This window comes from Argopecten irradians, chromosome 6 (genome assembly GCF_041381155.1).
Source record: "Argopecten irradians isolate NY chromosome 6, Ai_NY, whole genome shotgun sequence".
Lineage (NCBI taxonomy): Eukaryota > Metazoa > Mollusca > Bivalvia > Pectinida > Pectinidae > Argopecten > Argopecten irradians.
In genome coordinates, this window is record NC_091139.1 from 32,171,573 (window position 1) to 32,197,965 (window position 26,393).

General features: G+C 34.7%; 1 protein-coding gene across 1 annotated transcript in view; it reads right to left on the reverse strand.

The window, feature by feature from the left end:
* Nucleotides 1–965: 965 nt before the first annotated feature.
* LOC138326336 (phospholipid phosphatase-related protein type 5-like) overlaps nucleotides 966–26,393 on the reverse strand; it is a 37,874-nt gene continuing 12,446 nt past the window's right edge. The window contains exons 2-9 of the mRNA XM_069272456.1: nucleotides 18,511–18,694; nucleotides 16,265–16,424; nucleotides 12,033–12,150; nucleotides 8,543–8,729; nucleotides 7,302–7,359; nucleotides 5,320–5,496; nucleotides 4,623–4,733; nucleotides 966–3,164 (exon numbers count right to left, since the gene is read on the reverse strand). Of these exons, the coding sequence (XP_069128557.1) occupies nucleotides 2,967–3,164; nucleotides 4,623–4,733; nucleotides 5,320–5,496; nucleotides 7,302–7,359; nucleotides 8,543–8,729; nucleotides 12,033–12,150; nucleotides 16,265–16,424; nucleotides 18,511–18,692 (1,191 nt within the window). The 5' untranslated portion in view covers nucleotides 18,693–18,694 and the 3' untranslated portion in view covers nucleotides 966–2,966. The remainder of the gene's footprint in view (nucleotides 3,165–4,622; nucleotides 4,734–5,319; nucleotides 5,497–7,301; nucleotides 7,360–8,542; nucleotides 8,730–12,032; nucleotides 12,151–16,264; nucleotides 16,425–18,510; nucleotides 18,695–26,393) is intronic.

Consider the following 26,393-nt stretch of genomic DNA (forward strand, 5'->3'; position numbering starts at 1 on the left):
CTTTGAAGACCTTTCTTTTAATCTTTATAATTATGTCTGTACTATTATTTGGTTTGACCTACCACTCTATGGTTTTCCGACGATGCTACCTATTGTTCAATACCCACTGCAAACACCGATGTTTACATGTCATGACTTGTAGTAATTATAAAGATCAATAATTCTGTACATAGTAATCAGTCTCAATCACGACCACTTGTCTGGTCGGGATAAATTAGTAGGAAGTTATATTTACATTACAGATTTAATTTACATTTGATCAAAGTAAAGGCATGGAAAAACACGAGGCTCCGTTACATACAGTGAAGCCTCGTGATTCTAAGTACCTTCGTTATTTAACAATTATGATTTCATACTGAAACAGATAAAATATAGAAACATACATATTTAGATCGAATAAGGCATTGGTTTTGAGATTATATAACTGGGGAATGAATTTGATTCGTTTTTTAGTAAAAATGACTGGATAATGAAGCGAATAAAGAGACATACCATGCAGTTTAGATTTAAAAAAAAAAATCAAAATTGCATTGGTTTTGAGAATTTGTGGCTAGATAATAAACTGGCTTCATGAAAATAAGATATTCTAAGGCTCTACTGTTGATAAAAAAGTAGTATAAAACAAAAACAAAATCATTTTAGCTTAACGGTTAACGCAGTTACATAGCCCATCTTTCGCCAATTCCTAAATGTTTTAAGGCAATACTATGTTAAAGTTCCATGGTCTATAATTTTCGCTCTTTTTGTCATAGTGAAAACTGTTTAAGTGTTATACATATTTTTCTCCGTCGGTCTAAGTTTTAAACTTTCTAATTTTACCACTTTTTATAAAGTTGCAGTAGTTTTTATAATAAACGTAAAAAAAATCCAACGTGTACACGTGAAAAATAGGCTCGAAAGATGCCGAATCATTCCGAACTCTTCCGAATATCGTCGCGACAATCTCGAAGTAATATGAGAGTTGTGAAACAAAGAGAAAATGTCAAAAAATTTTCATAAACAAAACATGTGGTCGACCTCAGCAGACTGAATCTACAAAGAAAATAATGCTAGCACAACACACTATTTGATACACACAGTAAATTACGGCAATGTGTGAATTGTATGTTTCAAACACTCATTCTGTGGACATATATCAGCACGATTTGGTCATATTAGCCATAAAGAAAACGTAAAAAACACATGTACGCTTACGCTAGTTACCTGACTCACCGTGTGCAGGTCGTGTCGACGTCAGTCACATGATACCATTCGGAATCCGACAAAACCTGAAGTCACTGAACATGGCAGTAATTAAATGCGCTTTATTCAAAACCAAGAATATATGATCCCTAGATTTCGGCTCTCTTATAGGCCGACATCTTAATCATTAAGTTACATGTCAATGTTCAAATATCAAATTTTTACAATGTTCAAATATCATATGTTTAAGTGACATATCTTTACATTAATATTAGCATGAAATATACCTTAAATCAAAACGTTTACAAATTGATGAAGAAATATGGCTGATTTAGATGATGAACTATCAAAAGTAGCATACTATGCCTGTACGGTACACACAGAGACATTGCAAATGTCTTCGCTCATTCAATTTAAATGTAAAATACACACATGGTAGTATAGCTAGTAGTAAAATTAGGATGCATTTACAACACAAGACCAAAGCATAATATCTTCATAGTAAAGCAATGAATAAAATGCTCAAAAACCAGGTATTTCGAAATAACAAAACAATAATGGGTTTTTTTCGAATTTCGTCTCTTATTCTGAAATTATGTTTTGATTTCACCAGGATTATTGATTTTAGTTATTTAATACCATTGTGGTTGACTTGATGCGTCATCAGCCGACAATGAATGGGTTAGGAACGGTCAGTGTAGGTAGGTTAAACAGTATTGAGTCCGACATCACGATGTAATACAATATAAAGGCAATGTTTCGTCTAGTTGAGTTTTAATCACAGAATGTATGTAAAGGATTAATTATATCTTAGCCTCTACATGTCGCATACAATGGGTGTTAAAAGCCAGTTATTGACATTTGACAACATGAAATTCAAGACATTACCGTCCCTTTTGTATCAATATATTACTAGTGTCATAAAATATAAGCGATGTTGTAGATAGTGAAATGTCACCTTTGTCTTTCCGTCAAAGGCCAAAAATACAGTTTATATTTTAAGACACTGGCCAGGAATACTTTTTTATCCTGGAACGTTTAGTAAACAACATGTTTAAGTGCATAGATGTCAACAATATTGCATTTTCGTCTCTCAAACAATATCTCGACTAGGAAGTACATTGTAGGTTAGTCAGTCTGTTTACGTCAGCATCAGATACAGCAGAAGGAAATATGTGACTTAAAAATAAATCAGTCATCCATCTTAATGATAAAGTAATCTGTGTTAAGACAGATAATACCCTAACGTATCTGATTGAGAATATGGGTATACTTGTATTTCTATTTTTAAGCATTGTTGATCAAAGAACAGAGGAATTACGTGAACATGAAGCAACAATCTCTGTTTAGGTGTTATGTTTTGCCAATCATTAGGACCAGAAGTATTTTGCTAATGTGCATTTTCTTTTTATTTCAGGCCCATTTTATCACCAAGCGTATTCCTTACGGTATATATAACATATTCACTGTATGGAAAATAAATGGTAATATAAGATAAGAACAAATAAAACATTTAAGTAATATATATAGATGTAAGTAAATGGAGACAGTACATAATGCTAATATGGAAAATTTCTAGATTAAAAGAAATAATATCCTATCCGATACAAGAGCGATACTATGTGTCGCCGAGAACATGTACCAGGTCATCCCACTATGATAAGTCAATGTTCTAGCTATACCCGTTATATCAAACCTAGTAATATACGCTGACACTGTTTGTATATCACTTTGATATTAAATAGTTATTGCTATCAATATTTAATCAGCCTCCAGGAATGACGTCACAACTGCGTAGTAGGATCCATTTGGGAATTTCTCCTCTCGCGGAAATGATCTACCGTTGTCGATAAATCACGTTGAAAGTGGTCATACATCCGGGCTCTTTGTTTCGTGTCATCATCTTCCAGACCGGACGTCCGCCTCATGTGTGCTCTTGGAATGTATAAGTCTTTGTTTTTGGGAAGCTTAAGTTGCCCACTCTGAAAAATATGAATAACATCTAATATGATTGTATGCTTTGGCACACCCGTACTTTTTCGTACGCATGATTGCTTTTGAATTCTTTTAGGAGAAAATGGTTTGCATAGAACGTATAGTGTATAAAGATCCGGATGTTTTAGCAGAAAATGACGTCATGCTTTAGAAATAAAAAGGTATTTGATATGAAAATGTCAACCTTTTTAATTGTTATTATTACGCATTCGTTATCAGCTCTGATCATATGTAAGCCGAGCGAACAATTTGCCCGTAGTATTAAAAAAATCGATGGCACATCGAAATCTATAGCATTGTTCTATGCAATTGAATGCTGCACCTTTATGCCACATGGGTAATATTTTCAAACACTAACCTATTGATTTAATATTATCAATATAAGGTTTTACATGGAAAACAAAACTTGTGTTTATGTATTTTGCTTTTGATATTACTTGTGTTCAAGACTTACACTAAATGTATTAGCAGACGATTGCACAACAATTTACAAGCTTTATTTGAATGACCTTGCACGGAGGAATTAGAGCACATAAATATACAAAAATGTTTAAACATAAAACAAAAGTTTACTAGTGCATGTTTACGTAATTAAGAACGGTTATTCTAATAGATATGGTGGCAGTTTGCTAACGTGCATTGACACATAAAGTTAATATTAAACTATGATCATCAACATCAATTGTACTAACAAAGCACATGCCTCTATATCAATAAGATAAAAGTATTCAATTTTTATATATCTTATACCTATGATATCGTAACATTATATGGCTACAGGAACGAGTTCAACATATCATTTTTGTATGATTGGGGGAGGGGGTCAAAATATTCCCGATTTTGTTTAAAAATATATTATTATTATTTTTTAATTTCGCGATTTTATTACATGGATGATATACTCTTTTCCATAAATATCTCAATATTTGACGTATCTACAACGATGCCTTTCGAAAATAACCTGCTGAACGGTATCCAGCCTTTTACACAAGCTATAATATCTATACTATAATATAAGGATAAGCCGACAATAAAGACAGACAAGTCTAGCTCTGTATCTCAGGTATCACCGAATCAATCCAATTATTATTTACATCTCACTTCTCATTAACAAGCCAACACAACTTCCGACAACAGCAGTGCTTGATTGGCTGATAGAAAATTACATTTGATATAATTCAGGATCGGACGAATTGGTCCTCAGAGACAAGGAATCTGATCAACCATTGGCCCATCAGTCTCGATTGTCTGCGCTCTTGACATTTACGTAAATATCACTTATCACGACCTACGTTTAGTTTACATGATAAAAATTTTCTTTAGAAAATAATCTTAAACGTTTTAAATATCTACTGTAGTTCTGTCGTGTGCAAAATTAATTCCGTATTAATAACATTTTTCAACAAAAGATTTCGTTTCTATTTGAATCTACAGATTGTGCCTACCTCCTTCAGTAATTCTTCTAAAATCTGGTTATCCAGTAGGAAGCGATGTAGAAGGGAAAGGACTATCTTTTCAGGAACGTGTTCCCGGAAGTTGTGTAAGATAGCGGAACCCTGAAACATCGACCAAATGGAGAAGCTTACATTAAATAAAAACGAATTGACAAAAGTGATATTGGTTTAGAATGTATTTTAGGCCATACAGTCGAGAGTATTCAACAAAAGTAATGTCAATGTGATCAACGTCATAATTTGAAGGATATTTGATTTTATAGTAACCAGTCTTACAGATACCGTATAATTAGAAACTTTTTTTTAAGAAGTTCGAATTCGACTTTTACTCTTTTTCAGCACGAATCTACGAACAAAATATTTCTAAGCTTACATTCATCTACGTACAAAATATTTCAAAGCTTTCATTCATAAGTCATTAGAACATCAAAATGGGTAGCGAAATGACATGATGCACCACAACATAGAAAATTGTTAATAAGAAATATTTTAGTATATACATATATTCTTTAATCCAACTTATATTAATGGCGATTTTAGAATTGCATAATTTACTGTCTAAGGGGTTTAAACTCTTCCGGGTCGACTTTTTTCCGAGAAATCGCTCCCGAAATGTGTAAAATGTAATCCCAAGTTAGAATAATTTGGTTCACATAGTAATGTTATTGAAGATAGTGATCATATTTACAAAGTAGACGGCGACAGCCACGCCCAAAGCCAGACCAGCCAATACGTCCTCCCAATGGCATACATTTAGGCCGTACTCCATCAGGCCGCATAGAAAGGCGAGCATGACGAAGGCCAAGGACAGGAACGGTCTGATGATTCGTACAGAACGAGTCCGCATCGCACCATGTAGGTAAATCTACCAACAGGACAAAGACATGTGTTATTGAAAGAAGATTTCTTTGTGGGATCCCGATTCCCGCCCTTCAACAAATTTAAGTCGGTACAAATGGAATTCAAACACCACAGGGAACCAAACACCTACATTTTGTGAAAAACATCTTTCTAAAAAATAGCGATATCATAAAACATATTGGTTTAGATGGGCAGGCGGAGAGTCGCACAGATGAAAAAAGGGATAGATAACATGAACCAAGACTTTTAAAATTACTTTCTTAGTTATTTCAATAGTTTTCTTGGTCCATGATGGATAAGTTAAATCTGGCAATGCAAGTCAAAAATATGTCATTTAGATTAAAAAAATATATCGTCAACAATTATCATTTCCTTTCGCATTATCAGCTTAAAAGTATCTGACTCTTGACTTCTAACTTTCAACTTTTGAGTTTCAAGTTTGATATCCACCTGAGCATTTGCCAGTCACTAACCATTTATTACATATTTTTGATTTTCCTTATTCATCAAACCTTAGAAAGTCCTGAAATCTTATAAGCTATAATGGTTTACAAAAATTATCTACAGTAATTATGTATTCACTATAACAGTGCTTTTTCAGTTCAGTTCTTTTTTTTTTCTTTTGCATTTTATGAAATTAGATATTTGATATTCAGTAAAGAAAATTGTTGTTTCCACAACATCTGTTAATTAGTCCGAGTACTTTAAGCTTGATCGGTATCTCTTTTTAGGAAAATCAATATCTGGTATATGTGTTAACAAAACCTTCAAAATACCACAACAGCGTCATACACACCAGAAATGGCGTCATACACACCAGAAATGGCGTCATACACACCAGAAATGGCGTCATACACACCAGAAATGGGTTGTTAAGACTGACTGGTTTGCCATTTAAGTACTTACGTACGCATCTTAAAGTTCTGGAGTGAATTGGTTGCGGCTCTTCCAAGCAAAACAAGAGCATGTTTTAATAAATAACAAATGACGTTACGTCTTTGCCGCTTGTTTTAATCGGTCTATGTACTTCAATGAGGCACCAAGTAGACGCAAAATGGCATTACTTGTCTTGGTTTCCATTGATGTTCAAAGACGAAAACAAACAAAAGATAAAAGGTCGCTCACGTGCCATAGGTATCGTCATAAAGCTTATGGATGTGACAATGCCCTAGCTGTATCATAGCAACAGAAATCAATATGCTTGCTCTGCTTAATTAACTTTTACACCGTAGTAGCCTAGAACGATTAGCAATGATAATTAAAGGTATGTCTCTAGTCTGTCAAGGTGTCCTGTCGTCTTAAAAACGGACGAGAACAATTAGGAGATGAGGATCGAAAAGTGGAGCTTTCCTACGAGAGGAACAATACCAGAAGTCTCCTAAGCCATGTTAAAGAGAAAAAGAGTGAAATAGTTTCAAGAAAGAAAGAAAAAAATCTTTTTTGAAAAGATCGGTTTTTGGGGTTGTTTTTTTTTTAAATCAAATTGTCAAGTAATGGTTTCTGGATACATCTTAGTTAGAAGACTTTATAGACTTAGCTTCAATAATATATATAATGAAAAAATATTTTGAAATTAACTACTCTAAACGCAATTATTTTGGTTCAATCACATTTTAAGACAAAAACACACAATTTAGCTAAGTGATTGATCCATGTACACAATATATATAATTACAATGAGAGAATTGTAAGCGCAATAATGCATGCGCGGAAAGCTCTGAAATTATATCACTACTATCATTTGTACGTTTGCAGTCAATTTGTCTGCATATTGTAGGTTGATAGTGTTAATCCTGGTCATAAACTTACCGTGAGGAATATCGCCGAATACGCAGACAAAGCAGAATACATAGACGGAAATGATGTTCTGTGGGGAAAAAATCATGAGAGTATCTTGGATTAAGTTTTACAGCTTTCTTGTCAACACCAAAATGCTAGTGTCATTTTACATTTAATCTGTATATTATAAACCTGCTATGACCTGTAGATATTGCGGGTTTTGTACCAATTTGCACAAGAAAAAAAACAAGAAGTACTCAGCATTGTGTCCTTTTTTGTTTTCAGTTTTTTGTTGTTGATTTTTTTTTTAATTTTTTTTTATTTTGATAATGATATGAAGCTATTTTACAGTGTGTAATTAATCAAAAATAAAAATAAAAATAAATAGAAACAAAATCTCTTAGAAATATAATGACACTCATAGAATGGAAGTGCATCTATTTCTTTGTTTGATCTAGTTCGTGGACAAGAAGTGTAAAAGATCGAATACTAAAGTGGGGACAGGAGTTACCAGTCGATGTTCATAATGACAAGTTAATGCATAATCCTACATCGATTCATTTTGTTAGAGGAGATATTTTCTGCTTTTTCTTAGCCAATGATAATGCTATGAAGTATCCTTTGCAGTGAATAATTTGGAAAAGACGTCAATAGCGTACAAGACTTTTGCTTATCAACTAAAGAGTAGTGTTTGTCTTTAGTTACATTTCGATTATTCTGAAAAATATTGCTTATGCCAACACTTTTGTGACCAAAACATGCACTCTGTCACTTATCAAAGAAATGACCTTGACATATGTAGCAAGGTAACATGCTAAGTCCCCGTGAAACAGAGTAAATTGAAATGAGGGGTCTTTGAATATTTCTATAGAGTCAATAATAATGTTACAGAGAAGATATTTAATACTGCAATAAAATCGAAATCGATTCGTAGACATTTTTGCCCATTGTTCAGGTTTCTGTACTCACCTGGTTACCTGTTTCTAAAGAGTTTGTAGTGTATAGTTGTGTAATGTAATATTGGTGAGAGAAAATTTCGCGGTGTCGTCTATGATACTTATTCACGAGAAGAAATATTCGCGCATTTGTGGATGTCTAACAATAACAAGTTATACAGATTATTTGATCTTTCATTCCCTCTATTTTTATTCGCGGTTATTGAAGTTTGCAGAAATTACCTTGAGCGCAAATATAGCGAAATTTAATTGCTCTTGAATAAAACCACTATGCATCACCTTCAAACACATCGGTGTTATTTTAGTCTGCTTTACCTGGCGTATCGGAGCTTCATTTCATCTTTCTCCCCACAAAGCTCATCACTACCCTGGCCTCCCTGGGCATCACAAAGCGTCTGATTGACCCGACATATTTCCAGGAATACCGGCCGGAGTCTTCCAGTCAACAACTTGCTGACATCAGCGAACACCATCACTGTGAAAGCCCCGAATATAAATACCCCTGAAAAGATTGAATACTTGTTATTTAAAAATACACAACACAAAAAACCTCAAGAATGTTCAAAAAGAGGAAAATTAGTGGTTTTTAAAAACTAAGCTTTAAAGGTGCTACAACGCCGACGTACGACGTATAAGTTTTTAGGATAATTGAAAAATTTGGCTTCTATTTCATCGAGTGTAAATAAATACAAAAAGTATTGTGCTGAAATTTGTCATTAGAAAACCGAGCAAAATGGTGCGATTAAACGTTAAGACTTTATATACAAATTGTGTTGAAATTAGCCATTTTAGACTCCAGAGGAAAGTGATTTGAATAAGCGAGTTGTCGTTATACAGAGCGTGAGATGGTTGGCTGAATTGGTGGGCTATAACGCCTATTGTGAATACAGTATTTGTTCAGATTATATTTTGTAAATGCGCATATACCATAAGATTTTGTAATAATCACAAAGTAAAGCTTGTTTTTGATAATTGTATTAAAATCCGAATCGTCTGTGAATGTCACAATATAATTATTCTAATCAATACCTGCAACTTTCTATCACTAACATGAAATGCATCCGATCTTTAATTTATTATCACTTAGGCCCTTAAAGCTATCAAGGGTCGCAAAATATTTTTACTTCTAAAGGTCGATTCATTGACGAAAAGAAGCTGCCGGATAGGTGACGACACATTGTGGTGTTAATGGAAAGACAGCGCAGAGTAGCGATACAGCGTAGAGACAGAATAACATGGGCCTGAACAGTCACCAATCTATGTTCTGATGCAGAATGTCAGGAAGATATGCTACCACTTTAATTTTTGCCACATGCACCCACCAGCTAATTTGATACCCGTGAGGACTAATGTGAGCAATTTGGTAAAATAATAAGAAAAAATGGATTTTTTTTATAAAAAGTAGCTAATTTATATGTTCTTTCAATATGAAATGTATGTGATTCATCTGTGAGCTTAGGAGAAAGGTTTGGAATTTTGGCCGTTTTGATCCTATTTGATCCCATGGCTCTAACACCTAGAGTTTAATCAAAGTCAATATAACTATAATGTTAAAATGTTAGCTTGTACTTAGAGTTCTAATCCTTTTTGGCTTCTTCCCATTGTAAAAGGAACAAATAATGCTAAAACTATGTTATTTCCAACGCAAACTTCAAAAAACTTGACCACTCCAAAAGGAAAAATGTGAGATTTAGGAACATGACAACATGATTTCTGTAAAGGGCCTGAAGATTTTATGAAGATTGCTTGTTCTCGGGTGACCTAAAAAAGCCAACAACAGTATGAATTAAAATTATTTCGGATACGATAACAGCGAATTTCGTTCTCAAGAAAACGTTACTGAAAGAATTAAACTTTGATTAGCTGTTGTCTTGTTTCAAAGGAAAGCCACATACGTTTTGAAGAGGTAATTGAACCAGTAATAGACGGGGAAACAAGAACAATTAATTGCATGCGTTATGAATTAGCTTTCAAAAAACACGCATTCTGATAGTATTCATAGGTGATACATGTCCACGGCCAGTCGTGACAAACTATCAAATGGATTAATCAGTTCCTTCTTAATGAATTGTCTGGAAACCAAACATTTGCCAAACAAAAACTATTTTAGTAACAGTGAACTTTGTAGCTGACTTTTGACCCTAAATCAATTCCAAGAATGGAATGGAATGTGTGTGATTCATTTGTGAGATTAGGAAAAAGTTTGGAATTTTAGCCTTTTTAATCCTATTTGGTCCCGCCGCTCTTACCCCTAGAGTTTAGTCAAAGTCAATATAACTATAATGTTAAATATTAGCTCATGCTAAAAGTTCTAATCCTTTTTGACTTCTTCCCATTGTAAAAGGAACACATAATACTAAAACTATGTTATCCCAACACAAACTACAGTAAACTTGACCACTCGCAATGGAAAAATGTGAGATTTAGGACCATGACAACATAACTTCTGTAAAGGGCCTGAAGATGCGACGATTCATGAAGATGAGTTGTTTCTACCAGCTTTTTGAGTTAAAGAGGCACAGTTTTAGTAAGTAGGATCCATACACACGACGACGGACAAAAGGCGGTTAGAATATGACGTAAGGCCACATACAACTACGTCTCAGGTGACCTAAAAAGCCAACAACAGTATGAATTAAAATTATTTCGGATACAATAACAACGAATTTTTGTTCTCAAGAAAACTTTACTGAAAGGATTAAACTTTGATTAGCTGTTGTCTTCTTTCAAAGGGAAGCCACATACGTTTTGAAGAGGTAATTGAACCAGTTAAAGATGGGGAAACAAGAACAATTAATTGCATGCGTTATGAATTAGCTTTTCAAAATCACGCATTTTGAGAGTATTCATAAGTGATACATGTCCACGGCCAGTCGTGACAAACTATCAACTGGATCAATAAATTCCTTCTTAACGTATTGTCTGGAAACCAAACATTTGCCAAACAAAATCTATTTTAGTAACAGTGAACTATGTAGTTGACCTTTGACCCAAAATCAATCCCTATGTGTGTTACCTCATAGAACCAAAATGTATGACGATAAACAAAATCTATTATTTGCTTCTGAAGTTACCATCTGGAAACCAAAATGTGCAAAACAATTTATTGTTAGTAACAGTGACCTTTGTACTTGAACTTTGAACTCAAACTCAATTTCAAGCTGTGGTAATATGGCATGAAAGTTTTCATAAAAAACAGCAATCAGACATACAGACACACAAGATTAATACTATTGTCACCTCTAGTTTCACCGACAGGACACTAAGATCAAGTGTGCGATCAAACCTACCAATATTTTCCATCAGCATACAATAAAGTTTTTATTTCTTTTTTCGGGAGTTGGAGGGGTGGAATATTTCCGTTGGATGATTTTCAAACCTAGCTATCAAGGTCTAGACACAACACCAGCGTGTGACATTTTATACGTTACAACAAAATGCCATTTTTTGGCTTTCTAGAGAATAACATTAAAATATATAAAATGTAAACTTATGACTTTATATGAATTGACGGATTGCCAGCTGTCTATCATACAGCATGTGGCTATTGTATTTTGTCCTACGAGGGTACATACCGCGTGGCGATCGGTGAATTATACATTAAAAAAAATAAAAACTCATGACATTGTAAAGATGTAGAAAAATACTAAATTGAGCATATCTAAAAGTTCATCATAGTCATGTAACTCATTTACCCCTGAGGACACACTTAGACTCTTCTAAATCAAAAAGTTGACCAGTCCAATATGGAATTTTAGGGATGAACATGTGAATTTTCATTTTTCGTCTATTACTTATATCTTACCTATAAATCTAATAAGTCTCCGGACTACTTGTGGCACCTTCATTCCATTACAAGATAACCAGATAGGTTTTTGTCGTTCATCCGTGAAAGCCCAAACCCCAATCTCGCCTACAAGTACCTAAAACAAATCAAGTTCATTACTAGTAAACTCATTCTCGATGCTTCAGGGGTAGATATAATGACAGTGAGCGTACTGAGGGTGCTTCAGAGGTAGATATAATGACAGTGAGCGTACTGAGGGTGCTTCAGATGTAGATATAATGACAGTGAGCGTACTGAGGGTGCTTCAGGGGTAGATATAATGACAGTGAGCGTACTGAGGGTGCTTCAGGGGTAGATATAATGACAGTGAGCGTACTGAGGGTGCTTCAGGGGTAGATATAATGACAGTGAGCGTACTGAGGGTGCTTCAGGGGTAGATATAATGACAGTGAGGGTACTGAGGGTGCTTCAGGGGTAGATATAATGGCAGTGAGCGTACTGAGGGTGTTTTAGGGATAGATATAATTGACAGTGAGCGTACTGAGGGTGCTTCAGGGGTAGATATAATGACAGTGAGCGTACTGAGGTTGCTTCAGGGGTAGATATAATGACAGTGAGGGTACTGAGGGTGCTTCAGGGGTAGATATAATGAAGTGAGGTACTGAGGGTGCTTCAGGGGTAGATATAATGACAGTGAGGGTACTGAGGGTGCTTCAGGGGTAGATATAATGACAGTGAGGGTACTGAGGGTGCTTCAGGGGTAGATATAATGACAGTGAGGGTACTGAGGGTGCTTCAGGGGTAGATATAATGACAGTGAGCGTACTGAGGGTGCTTCAGGGGTAGTTATAATGACAGTGAGCGTACTGTACTGAGGGTGCTTCAGGGGTAGATATAATGACAGTGAGCGTACTGAGGGTGCTTCAGGGGTAGATATAATGACAGTGAGGTACTGAGGGTGCTTCAGGGGTAGATATAATGACAGTGAGCGTACTGAGGGTGCTTCAGGGGTAGATATAAAGACAGTGAGCGTACTGAGGGTGCTTCAGGGGTAGATATAATGACAGTGAGCGTACTGAGGGTGCTTCAGGGGTAGATATAATGACAGTGAGCGTACTGAGGGTGCTTCAGGGGTAGATATAATGACAGTGAGCGTACTGAGGGTGCTTCAGGGGTAGATATAATGACAGTGAGCGTACTGAGGGTGCTTCAGGGGTAGATATAATGACAGTGAGCGTACTGAGGGTGCTTCAGGGGTAGATATAATGACAGTGAGCGTACTGAGGGTGCTTCAGGGGTAAGATATAATGACAGTGAGCGTACTGAGGGTGCTTCAGGGGTAGATATAATGACAGTGAGCGTACTGAGGGTGCTTCAGGGGTAGATATAATGACAGTGAGGTACTGAGGGTGCTTCAGGGTAGATATAATGACAGTGAGGGTACTGAGGGTGCTTCAGGGGTAGATATAATGACAGTGAGGTACTGAGGGTGCTTCAGGGGTAGATATAATGACAGTGAGGGTACTGAGGGTGCTTCAGGGGTAGATATAATGACAGTGAGCGTACTGAGGGTGCTTCAGGGGTAGATATAATGACAGTGAGCGTACTGAGGGTGCTTCAGGGGTAGATATAATGACAGTGAGCGTACTGAGGGTGCTTCAGGGGTAGATATAATGACAGTGAGCGTACTGAGGGTGCTTCAGGGGTAGATATAATGACAGTGAGCGTACTGAGGGTGCTTCAGGGGTAGATATAATGACAGTGAGCGTACTGAGGGTGCTTCAGGGGTAGATATAATGACAGTGAGCGTACTGAGGGTGCTTCAGGGGTAGATATAATGACAGTGAGCGTACTGAGGGTGCTTCAGGGGTAGATATAATGACAGTGAGCGTACTGAGGGTGCTTCAGGGGTAGATATAATGACAGTGAGCGTACTGAGGGTGCTTCAGGGGTAGATATAATGACAGTGAGATATATAATGACAGGAGCGTACTGAGGGTGCTTCAGGGGTAGATATAATGACAGTGAGCGTAGGTGCTAGGGTAGGCTTAGGGCTAGATTAATGACAGTGAGCGTACTGAGGGTGCTTCAGGGGTAGATATAATGACAGTGAGCGTACTGAGGGTGCTTCAGGGGTAGATATAATGAGACAGTGAGCGTACTGAGGGTGCTTCAGGGGTAGATATAATGACAGTGAGCGTACTGAGGGTGCTTCAGGGGTAGATATAATGACAGTGAGCGTACTGAGGGTGCTTCAGGGGTAGATATAATGACAGTGAGCGTACTGAGGGTGCTTCAGGGGTAGATATAATGACAGTGAGCGTACTGAGGGTGCTTCAGGGGTAGACATAAAGACAGTGAGCGTACTGAGGGTGCTTCAGGGGTAGATATAATGACAGTGAGCGTACTGAGGGTGCTTCAGGGGTAGATATAATGACAGTGAGCGTACTGAGGGTGCTTCAGGGGTAGATATAATGACAGTGAGCGTACTGAGGGTGCTTCAGGGGTAGATATAATGACAGTGAGCGTACTGAGGGTGCTTCAGGGGTAGATATAATGACAGTGAGGGTACTGAGGGTGCTTCAGGGGTAGATATAATGACAGTGAGCGTACTGAGGGTGCTTCAGGGGTAGATATAATGACAGTGAGCGTACTGAGGGTGCTTCAGGGGTAGATATAATGACAGTGAGCGTACTGAGGGTGCTTCAGGGGTAGATATAATGACAGTGAGCGTACTGAGGGTGCTTCAGGGGTAGATATAATGACAGTGAGCGTACTGAGGGTGCTTCAGGGGTAGATATAATGACAGTGAGCGTACTGAGGGTGCTTCAGGGGTAGATATAATGACAGTGAGCGTACTGAGGGTGCTTCAGGGTAGATATAATGACAGTGAGCGTACTGAGGGTGTTCAGGGTAGATATAATGACATGAGGTACTAGGGTGTTCAGGGTAGATATAAGACAGTGAGCGTACTGAGGGTGCTTCAGGAGTAGACATAAAGACAGTGAGCGTACTGAGGGTTCTGGTGCAACAACGAATGTATACGATAACCAAACTAAATAAGTTTTTGTAGGTTTGTGATTGATCATGGGTTTTTTCTCATAAAGGCCTTATTTTTCTGTGAAAATGACGATAGCTTCAGGGGGTGGTGACGATAAAGATAAGAAAGTCCACCTTTGTACTTCTTTTTAATTTTTAATTTTGTATTTTTATGAGACAATGCGAAAGAGTTCAAAAATAAGCAAGTCAAAAGATTTCATTAAAAAAATACACTTAGATTGGGTAAAGAATTAGAAACTCAAATGTGTTTTTCTGGCGCAATGCATGCAGGGGATAGAGAATTAGCAAGTCATTTAATTGATATCAAGCTGGAAAGTAAGCAATCAATATGAAGTACATAATTTCATTACACTAATTATTACAAAATGTACGACATGTTGGTATTAGAAAACAAGGTACATAGGAGTAGAAAGTACTAGATAAAGAAGTTCTAGTGACAAAGGCAAATATTGTTTTTCTTTTATGTAAATGAAGACCATATCAAAACCTGGTTATTTTGTTTGTGTTTTTATGGTACATGTGTTTTGACCCATCTATTTGACCAATGATCATTTTATTATGCCACATTTTAATGTTACCTTCATCTGAAGCAGTTACTATTAGTAACGTGGACACGATCGAGTTGAAAGTTTATTTACTGCAAACGTTGCTAGTAGTATTCTAAAAGCAGTCTAAAATTATCAAGTAAATAAGTGATAAAATAGCTAAGTTTTCTTTTTACGGTGTGAAATATTTTATTTTTCGTTGGAGACAAAATTCACAACTTCGTTGAGAATTCAAATCTTGGGGAGATATGCACAGTTCATGTATGGCCTTGAATGAAAGAGCCATTATATCAGGATTGGCTTCGATTAAAATTTGTGATTGTATTGAAAATATGTCTGTTCTCATAATTGTATTGAAAATATATCTTTCTTTACATAAATTAGATTTTGTGGGAACATACTTTCGTTGCTTCATGTCAAAAAACAAAAAGAACGAAAATTAAATCCACATAAAATATGAATACACAAAATATTTAAATGCCAACTTGTAGTACAAAATATATATACTTTGAATATGAATAATTTAGAATAAGGTGAATATTTGTGTATTTGTGTGTGTGCTTGATTGTGACATGTTCAAGGTAGCCTTTGGTCATGCTTAAGACGACGAAATTAACATGGAGGAAGCAGGGAAGTATGACTTACAACAAACGGAGGGACACAGAAGCTGAGAGCATATATGGTTACGTGAGGAACGCTGCCATCATAGATGAAGGTGGCAAAACCAGAGCCAGCCGAACGGGCATTGATCAATGGGTCACTGCAGGAGAATGAGAGTCGGACTATCGGAAATAATGTCGTCCACCTGAAGCGAAAACAGCATTATCAGCTTCAGCTAATCTTTTTGTCAGCCAATCGACAGTGATGTAACATTTTATAACATCACCTGTGATTGGCTACATTGGGACTCTAAGATATTCCTCGTTTAAAATTATATAAACATCTACACAAGTAAATATTTTAAACTGAATTCATCTGCAATTCTCATGTTTTCTGGTTAAAAATATTGCTCTAAAATTGACTTGAGAAGGATGAAATAGTCAATTTTTATTTAAAGACTGAGCTGAAACTAACCTCTGGAATTCTTGACCTGAAATTGACACGTTGTTGACAAAAATACTAAAGCATCACCTCCATATATCTCCATGTCACCTATGACAGCTGTTTTACGTTTCCACACATAATTGCAACTTCTTTAACACCTAAAATTAAATTACCAGCTTCACTGCGGCAAAAAATCTACCTAGGCAAAAAGTGGAGCCGTCCAAGAAATCCTTTTTTATAAAATCATAGATATGGAATTGGAAAAAAATCTACAATTACTTCTTCAACGTGACCTACCCACTTACTCTGTCACTCACCACTCGACACGAATTAACAATTCACAGTATTATACCGTTGGTTTAAAGAATCAGGATGTCACTACTGGAACAAAACATAGTCATACGTACTAGACTACAACAATGTATATAAATGTGCCGTAAGGTCCGATCATCATTATAATCATTAAGTTATTACATCATTATAAGTTAAGGTGTTATTGGTTTGATCAAGGACATGTATATTTTTCAACACATGTTTGACTAGGTTTCTACTCGCTTTCAAATGGTGATCAATATTTGTTTGGTTTAACGTTCAATTATTGGTCAAGATTACTTAGGAAGTCTCTTGTTTAAACCGAAGTACCTGGAGAAATTTCGTAATAACCACCACTGAAATATGTCATATCGAAATTGAAGACTCTGTGTTTGATACCAACTGAGCTGGTGGTGTTGGTCCTTTGATGTATTTTCAAAGAATGGAATAGCCCTACACTGTGGTTGGCTATGTTGCTTTGGAGGTGTAAGTTGTTCAAGTTTTGTGTAAGTTCAAAAAAGATACCTGTAGGCCTGTGACTGGTTAGTTTTTTTTCTCCTGAGCTGCATTCAGTTTTATTATATAGTTCAGTGGTTGATATCACGATAGTGATAGTAACCCCTGGAGAATCGAGGAGAAAAACCACTAAAATGCAGTTAGTACCTGGAGATTGCCTCATATGAAATTTGAAAAAATAATCTAAATTCATGTGATTTTGTGATCTTGTTAATGACGTTTAATTTTTAAACGTATTTGTTTCGTTATTGACAAATATTTTCAATGAATCCTCGTTTTATTGGAACAGTACATCTATCTAAAGATGCAGCCTTGAAAAGCCTTAATTATTAATGTTGTCAATAATAGTGATTCATTTAATTCACAAATGTCATGAGGAACTGTTTAAAATAGTCTCGTTTGACATACGCACAACGTTTTAATCAAAGAAGGAAACACAATAGCATTCGATACTGAAGATTGGACTAATTACAGAACAAGAATGGCGATAATAATCAATCAACATGTCTGAAATGACGACACAAACAGCCTTAAGTCAAAACTTATTTGTGTGACGGTGATTCCGTATCTTAATGCCACGTATTCCGTCAATGACTGGCTATATTTAGCAATAAGACAATCTAGGTGTTGCTCATTTGTTAATTATAGCAGAGAGAAAGAGTTCTAATAGCCGTCTTTCTGTCAATAACAGTTCGTCAATGACGGTATATATACTTTCTTGCGTCCATCTGTTGTTTTTCTTAAAAGCAAAAAAAAAAAAAAAAAAAAAAAAAAAGAAAACAATGACAATTTTATCGCGAGACTGCGGGAACTGATATTCGCGAAAATTGCAAATTGTATTATTTACTTAGACAGATTTCTGGGAAAGGTACCAGGATATTGAAATCGGTTTCACAGGAAGTCTTAGTACTACAAAAGTTAAGAATCATGGGTTTATTTACAATCTCAAATGACAATAAAAATAGTTAATACATCAACCACTTTGTCTGCACATATCATTTTTATAGATTATATTTTACCTCAGAAAATACTCCAAAACAATCATGAACACCAGTATGATTAGTTCCAAAAGAAATGTGGCCAGAACGAGGCTGTTCCTTCTCGTGGCTTTCCCACGATCCTCTTCCACATCTTCTTCACGTGATTGGTTGATGATAAACGTTTCTATGCCCTCTTTTCTACTGTTTTCATCCATCGTCATTTCTAAGGAAGTGAAAAGACGCATAAATCGAAAGAATACGGAATTATCGTTTAACATAATAATCCAAATTTAAGCAATTTTAAGGGTATGCGTGATTGTTATAATTTGAATTTGATAACTCGAGGTGATTTAAGATAGACATCTATAATTTTTTTATTAAAGATTTATATGTAACAAAGATAAATGGCGAGCTATAAGGTTTGAAGAAATAAAACTTTCTTCTCATACATGTTTTTAGACATTGTAGCTCGCGGAATATATCAGCATATTTCATTATTTCTATGAAATGAAAGGAAATGCAAGACAACCACAACACGTAATCTTATCCTAGAATAAGACATATTGAAGCTCTTATGAAACTATGCGAGCAAGAGTACATAACGAACTCTCGAACGAATTTCTAAGATAAGAGGCAGAAAACAATATAAAAGTATTGAATATACTGACCTAGAAATACAACCCTAATCGCAGCTCAACACGATTACATAGAACAGCAAGAAAACAAAACACACAAAGCAAACAAAGAATCAAAACGAAACAAAATAATAATAAAAAATAATCCAGATGTGTTAGACTCTTAAACATACTCCAGAAAAGCGAATAATTCTATTCCACATACGTAAGCTTCAAATATATATCAGATACACGAAGAACGTGTAAAGTTTAATCTCATAACAATGAGAACACGAGGTCGCCCACAAAACATTCGTACAGTATTCACTGCCACTGACTTCACTTTATACAGAAATCGACAAAAGATGACAAATCATCAGATCCAGAGAACAGTTAGTAGTCTCATCAAGTCCTCGATATGCTAGGTAATTGTTTATCGAGTAACAACGTTGTTATCCATTTTTTGTCTGAAGGCATTGAGCAGCTCATTCTTGTTCTATGTCAGAACTTCAATTTATCATTTTAATCATGTTCTCTACATGAATGGGATATTTCCTCTCCAAATAAAAATGATTTAAGAAATAATCTATGTAGTAACATAAATGTGAAACTCAATCATAACAGAAAACTTTTTAAAAATTCAATAAAATATAAGCAGATTTTTTAACAGGTCATAGACATTTTTGGTGGTGGAGGAAAGTCGGAGCACCAGGAAAAAACTTGCGACCACGGGGATGGATGGTTTGTCGTAATATGTCAGAAAATCTTAAAATCACTGAGCGACCGCGGAAATAACATAAAAAATCACTTTTAGGTTGAGAGGGTCATATGTACAAATTACATAATAAAATTTATCTAATGAGATTCGCAGTTGGTGTACATAATTTGTTGATGTTGGGTAACGCCGAGATCTATGGATCACTTTATGCTTGTCTAAATGGGAATTTAACATGTGTGCTAAAGGAGTTAATTGTGTATTGTTAATGTATTGGCTAGAGATATCAGAAGCTGATAATCAGAAATCATTTTCATGTGTTTTAACTCAATAACACTAATAAGATATTCACATCTACAATGTTTTTGTTTGTTCACTTTCACACCTGCTTTTTGTAATCGACTTTGTTACCTTGACAACATAAACCAATCAAATGCGACGTTTGAAACGATGAAGTCATTTCTAACCTTTAAGATGATTGGAGGGATTCTGAAGCAATGAAAATGTTTTAAAGTTGCTTTTTAACACATAAAATAATAATATAACTGATAATTCAACTTCCATATAGAAGAATAATTTAAGACATGGCATTAAAATGCTCAATAAAACATCAGATTCAGTTTTAAAGTATTTCGGATTTTGACATGAAATACTTACTTTAGATGTTTGATAAAATATATCATAGCAAAATTCTATATCATAAAAATAAATTCGAATACACCATCGAAGAACCACTTTTAAATTTGACCATTTTTACCAATCAACATCACCATCCAGAACAAAACATTAGGTGTTCCTTAGTACTTATCTTTAATCTACGCTACATGATTGTTGACACAAGAAGGTTGAATGATATGGCATCAAGACAAGAATATGATTTTCAAAACAAGCGAGAACATGCATAATTATATGATGTAAAAGCACATCCAAACAGAACCCCGGGAAAATTTGAAGATTAACGACAGATAATCTCAAAATAGTAAGGACAAAATCCATCAAGATAGTTTTAAAGCATTTCGGATTTTGACATGAAATACTTACTTTAGATGTTTGATAAAATATATCATAGCAAATTACCGTACATGTACGTATACAAAGAGAAGCCCTATAAAGACAGTAAATCCAGACAAGCCCCATCTAAACAGATGTGGGAGAAGTGTGCTGGTATTCGGTAGTATGTTTCAGTGAAAAAGCACTATAAATTGGGCAAGAGTTTTCTTAATTAAAACGAGTCACAATCCGAACATTCCACAGTTTCTCTAAAGTCAACGCAAAGCATACACGGGATGCTTTTCTCAAACGACATTAGCTGTTAATAAAACGTTAAAAATAAACAATCGGCCAGCAAATCTGGTAATTGATTATGTAGTTAACAATTTGAAAAAAGGTTATGCTGCATGCAACACATTGGCAAGGCCTACAAAGAAGGAAAGTTCTATATCATGAAAATAAATTCGAATACACCATCGAAGAACCACTTTTAAATTTGACCATTTTTACCAATCAACATCACCATCCAGAACAAAACATTAGGTGTTCCTTAGTACTTATCTTTAATCTACGCTACATGATTGTTGACACAAGAAGGTTGAATGATATGGCATCAAGACAAGAATATGATTTTCAAAAGATTTTAGAGAGATATTTGAAATAAATGAGAATAACGTGGTCAGATGGATACTACAAAAGTACATAGGCAGTGAGGAAGTTCGAAAAATAAAATATTTTTTAAGTTTTAATAAAAGTTAACGTTTTGTAGGAGTTTCAGATGGATACTACAAAATCGTCAAATACTGGGCAGTGAGCGCTATCTTCATGAACTCCAGGAAAAAAATCTCTGTTCAATAATATACTCTCTAAAAAAGTTTTATATATTATTTAATGTGTTTTAGTTTCTTAGGAGTTTATATATTATATAACAAAAGACAAAAACTTTTCTAAAAGCATTACTGCGAGAAAATTTAGTTTCTCAAAAACATTACACTAGCCGTCAAGGTACTATAAAAAATTTTTTTCAGAAAAAATATTTGAATACTTATCTTATTATTTTGGCAAAATGTAAATTTGAATATTAAAGAGATAACAAAAAATCATTTTTAAAAGGTTTGGGAGAATATTTAATACAAAAACAATGGTTAAAAAGGAACACCCTGGGGGAGAAACAATGAAATGTATAAAGTGATTATTTCTCTATTCAATTAGGAGCTGATTAAAATTGTTATAAGTGCTACCTTCTCATAACACTTAAATGGTTAACGAAATAATATACTAGTTGTACCAATGATTATCATTATACTGTTTGTATCAATTATGGTTTTAACCTGCTATATAATAATTAATTCTATGACGTTAGGGTGATAAGTTGATCCTCAACATTATTTATATGAAGGTGTACTGGAATGAAATATTCTTCTTTTAATTGTCCTTCATGTTGTTGTATGTTTTCATTAAGTGTGTTGGCTTATTCGGGAAAGATGAGAACAAAAAGATCATACTCATAATGTAAATCGTATAGTAACAATCATGGAGCTGTATGGCCAGTTCAGTATAATATTAGCATACAACGTAATGAGTAACAATTGAATTCTTGAACATTGCCTAAACCCTAAAAAACGACAAATATATTGTTCGCCAAAATCACAGCATGATTTTCAATGAACTTTTCATGTCTAATTAATTTAGATGTTTCGATTATTCAAATATTTTATATCTGTCTCAGTTTGATTAGGTGAGACATGGACAATCTTTGCATGTCCAGTAATTTACAAAATATGTCAGTGTCCTTATAAAATTTTGTGTTATCAGGCTTTTAGAAGACATCAAATTAAGCATCAAATTTAGCTTCCAAGAACTTTATAATAAATCTACAAATTTAAACTTATTATTAAAAACTTGCAAATGCGTTTTATAATAAATGGTGGTTCAAAATAAAACTTCTACAGATGCTTTATTGAAGAGAAGAAAAAAATACACATAAAACAAACTAGAAAACATCGGTTAAGAAATGGAAAGATTCCTCATACATAATCGGGGATAATATTTATTGACAAAAAAATGCAACCGGAAGTGTGGACTGGCTCAGGCGACCTATTAACCATCTCCTTTATTGAACTGAATGTTAATACACAGGTTCTTTTCATCATCTAAGGCAGTAAAGAGTGTTCTTAGTCATTTGTTTGTATCTTCTTAGGGAAAATATTTTTTATCAATTTTGCTGAGAAAGATGTGTTTTATCATAATGAATTGTTACTGATTCTACTTCGTTGATTTTCATTTCTGATAATGTCTTGCAATTCTGAAGTCCTGCATGCCATAAAGAAACATCAACTATTTAGACACCTATGAAGTTAATGATTTGCTGGAGGTCGCCTACCTTATATCTAATTAACACATTAATAAATGTCGCATTGTATACAGATGTCATGCTTAATCTAAATGTTGAATTGTTATAATGGTGATTTAGAAAGAAGCAATGGCGAAAGGTCGAGCAGGGGTCAGCACGTGAATTCTTACATTTCAGATACGTCGCCATAATTATGCAACTTAAAATAATTACTGTGGATACTAACTTTAGCGTAATAATGTAGCTAATTATGATTTGCTGACGTAAATAATAAGACTATGTTCACTCAACCATGACAATGAGCACACGTGTGTGTAAACTGCAGGTTTGTACCTCGGGAGTGATATATGTATAACTAAATATATAGGTAAAGGTATATCATTGTTGTCAACATGCAGGTGCTATCTAGGAAATACTTAATTAATTGTTCCTATAAAATAGACAGTGCAAGCTTAAAAGTATGCAATAGAAACTATAGAAAACAATAAAGAAATATCATATTTCAAGAATCGGTTACGAGACATCATAGGGGGCATCTGCAAACCATATGAAAGTTGAAAATTGTATCTCAACTCCAACGTTTTTAACTTACACATTATCAGCTTTAATGTAAAACGCAATTTTACGGTTTAATTTAGAGTATACGTGTATACAAAACATGTCAATAGATATAACAGAGGTATCTGTTTCCGAATTGTTACAAATACATGTTACCTAGGTACATTAGAACAACTTATTTCTGCCATTCAATTTCCTGTAGTGGAAATCGCGAAAATAAATGGTCGCGAAAATTTTATATTTGTAAACTACATTTATATTTGTACAAGTAAAGTAGGTCGCGAAATAAAACCTGGATGAAAAACTATTTAGGTAAAATGAGCGAAAGTTAGTCCCTTGGAGTAAACTATGCAAAAATTTAAAAACGAATGATAATTAATTTAAATCCTGACAACTAATTATTTTTTACAATAAGCTGTCTACCATTAGATAAAAATACATATAATCCATATCTCGACTCCTTCCTCCTGTACAAATATTTCCTGTCCAACCTATCTTGTCTTCCTCTTCTAAATATCATATATGTCTGAATGAATGTGAGTGGATGGAAATCTCTGAATGAATGTAGTAATGAAAGCAATGAATATGTGTGTGTACATGAAGCTAAGTGTGTAAAAGTATGAATATGAATGTTATGAAATTGGTACAAATGAAATATTTTTGATTTTGTAACTACTTGTAAATTGTTCTCTATCTTTGTTTGTATTGCTTGTAAAATCGAAAATGATTTCAAAAATTACAAAAATATGTTTATTAAAAAAGAAAATCCGCGAACTCAATTTGGCTAACAGTAATCGGAAAAACTGGGAATCACATAAAAACAAACCTTAAGAAGATTAGCATGCCGCAAATGTAAACCTTACTTTATCTAAATGTAATTTCATAATTAATGTATTGATTAGTTATGAGTAATCCTCGATACTTTAGGGGTTCCGATTACTTACGATCTCTACTCCCCTGGACTATCTCATAGTAAAACTGGAGGCAACAGAATAGAACAGGTAATTTAGTCGTTTGAAGCACACCAAAAGAGCCGTATAACGGAACACTATGGTTGACTGTGTGAATTTGAAGTTGAGCGTCGCTCTATCTGTAAAACGTCGTGAAAATGAATCGTCGCAAAACGTTTCAAATACAGGTAAAGTAGAACCCTAAAGTCAAGATCACGAAATCTAATTTTCGTAAATAAGTCCTTTGAGAAAGAAAATGTGAACTATTTATACTAACGAAATAATTTCGAAGTTCATTGCACCTAAGAGAGTATCAACACACATATTCAAACAGGAAAGAAAAACAGTAGGTTTTTGACCTAGTCAGATCATCACAGTAAATCGTGTATGTTAGTCAGTATGATGAGATGACAATTCACGTGCTTTCGCGGGCATTTCTATGACCGCGAAATAATAAGTAATAGATAAAGTGTATGTACTCGTATATCGTGAAATGTTAATTCGCTTAAGTTTTCTTTACAAAGATTTTTGTCATATTTTTGACTGAAGAAAATTACTAGTTATAGGGTATTCGTATGATTTGAATGTACCACACATAAGTATATTTGAATCACCATGATGGATACACCTGCTTCATTAACGGTGCCAATAATGAGTATGTGTTAATGAAGGTGCTATCTGATCAGACTAGGTCATTTACTTGTCAAGCGATTAGTCAAGTCAGTCGAGATACAGTTTATAAAATCTGAGGAAAAATTAAATAAAAACCTTTGTGTGAGGCTGAACTACTATTCAATCCATTAGCACTGTTACCACCTCGGACCAGTGACCTACAGAACATTGATCCAATTCAACGACACGCAGACGACAGTGAAGATGCCTGTATCCAATGACAGTCAATTTTAACTCATCATGATAATTATTGCTATCATTTCTATGTAGTATGCTACTCCTTCTCATCATAGCTTAGATAATAGCAGAAATGGTTACGATCGCAATTTATTCTTGCAATTTAATTTTAAGAACAGAAAAAATCCTCAAAAGTTCATTTTATGCTACATAATTTTGATTGAATTGAATAAGGACAATTGGTTGCATGCTGTAGCTTATTAGACAATATTCCTTAATCAAATCTAAGGTAAAAAAATTAACGAATTCTCAGAATGAATTTGTTGCAGTGACTACAATACTATTTGGTACAGTATTTCAAGTGCCGTTACAAATTTGGATTCCTTATCGCATGAAACATAGAATAGTCTTTTCCACAATTCGAATATACAATGGCACATGAATACGGTAATTGGAATATTGATGCAGTTATAAAGGAATGGGAAATTTGAAATCGTCGTACAACTTACGGGTATGCTTCCACTGTTGATAATTTGAAACCATAAGCTAGCGTTGAATAGCATGCGGTGACCTTTCTCAATGATTGATTGTGTACATACATCCTATAGAAAAGTTCAATTAGGCATTTTCTTAAAAAGTTCATTCTTAGTGTATCCCATTATATACCTAACGTCACATGAAGAATAATCACAAGCCTCCCACAGACAATATAAAATATTAGCAAGATCATGTAACCTGCATGCAAGGCAGTAGCTGCAATATCGTAACTCAAAAGACTTATAAACAGATAATGGGCAAAGGTACATTAGGCCGGGTACGTACATTCGTTCTAGCAGTTGCCGGTAGAAGTGTGAACATGATCATAAAATACGGCTTACAAGTAACATTTCTTT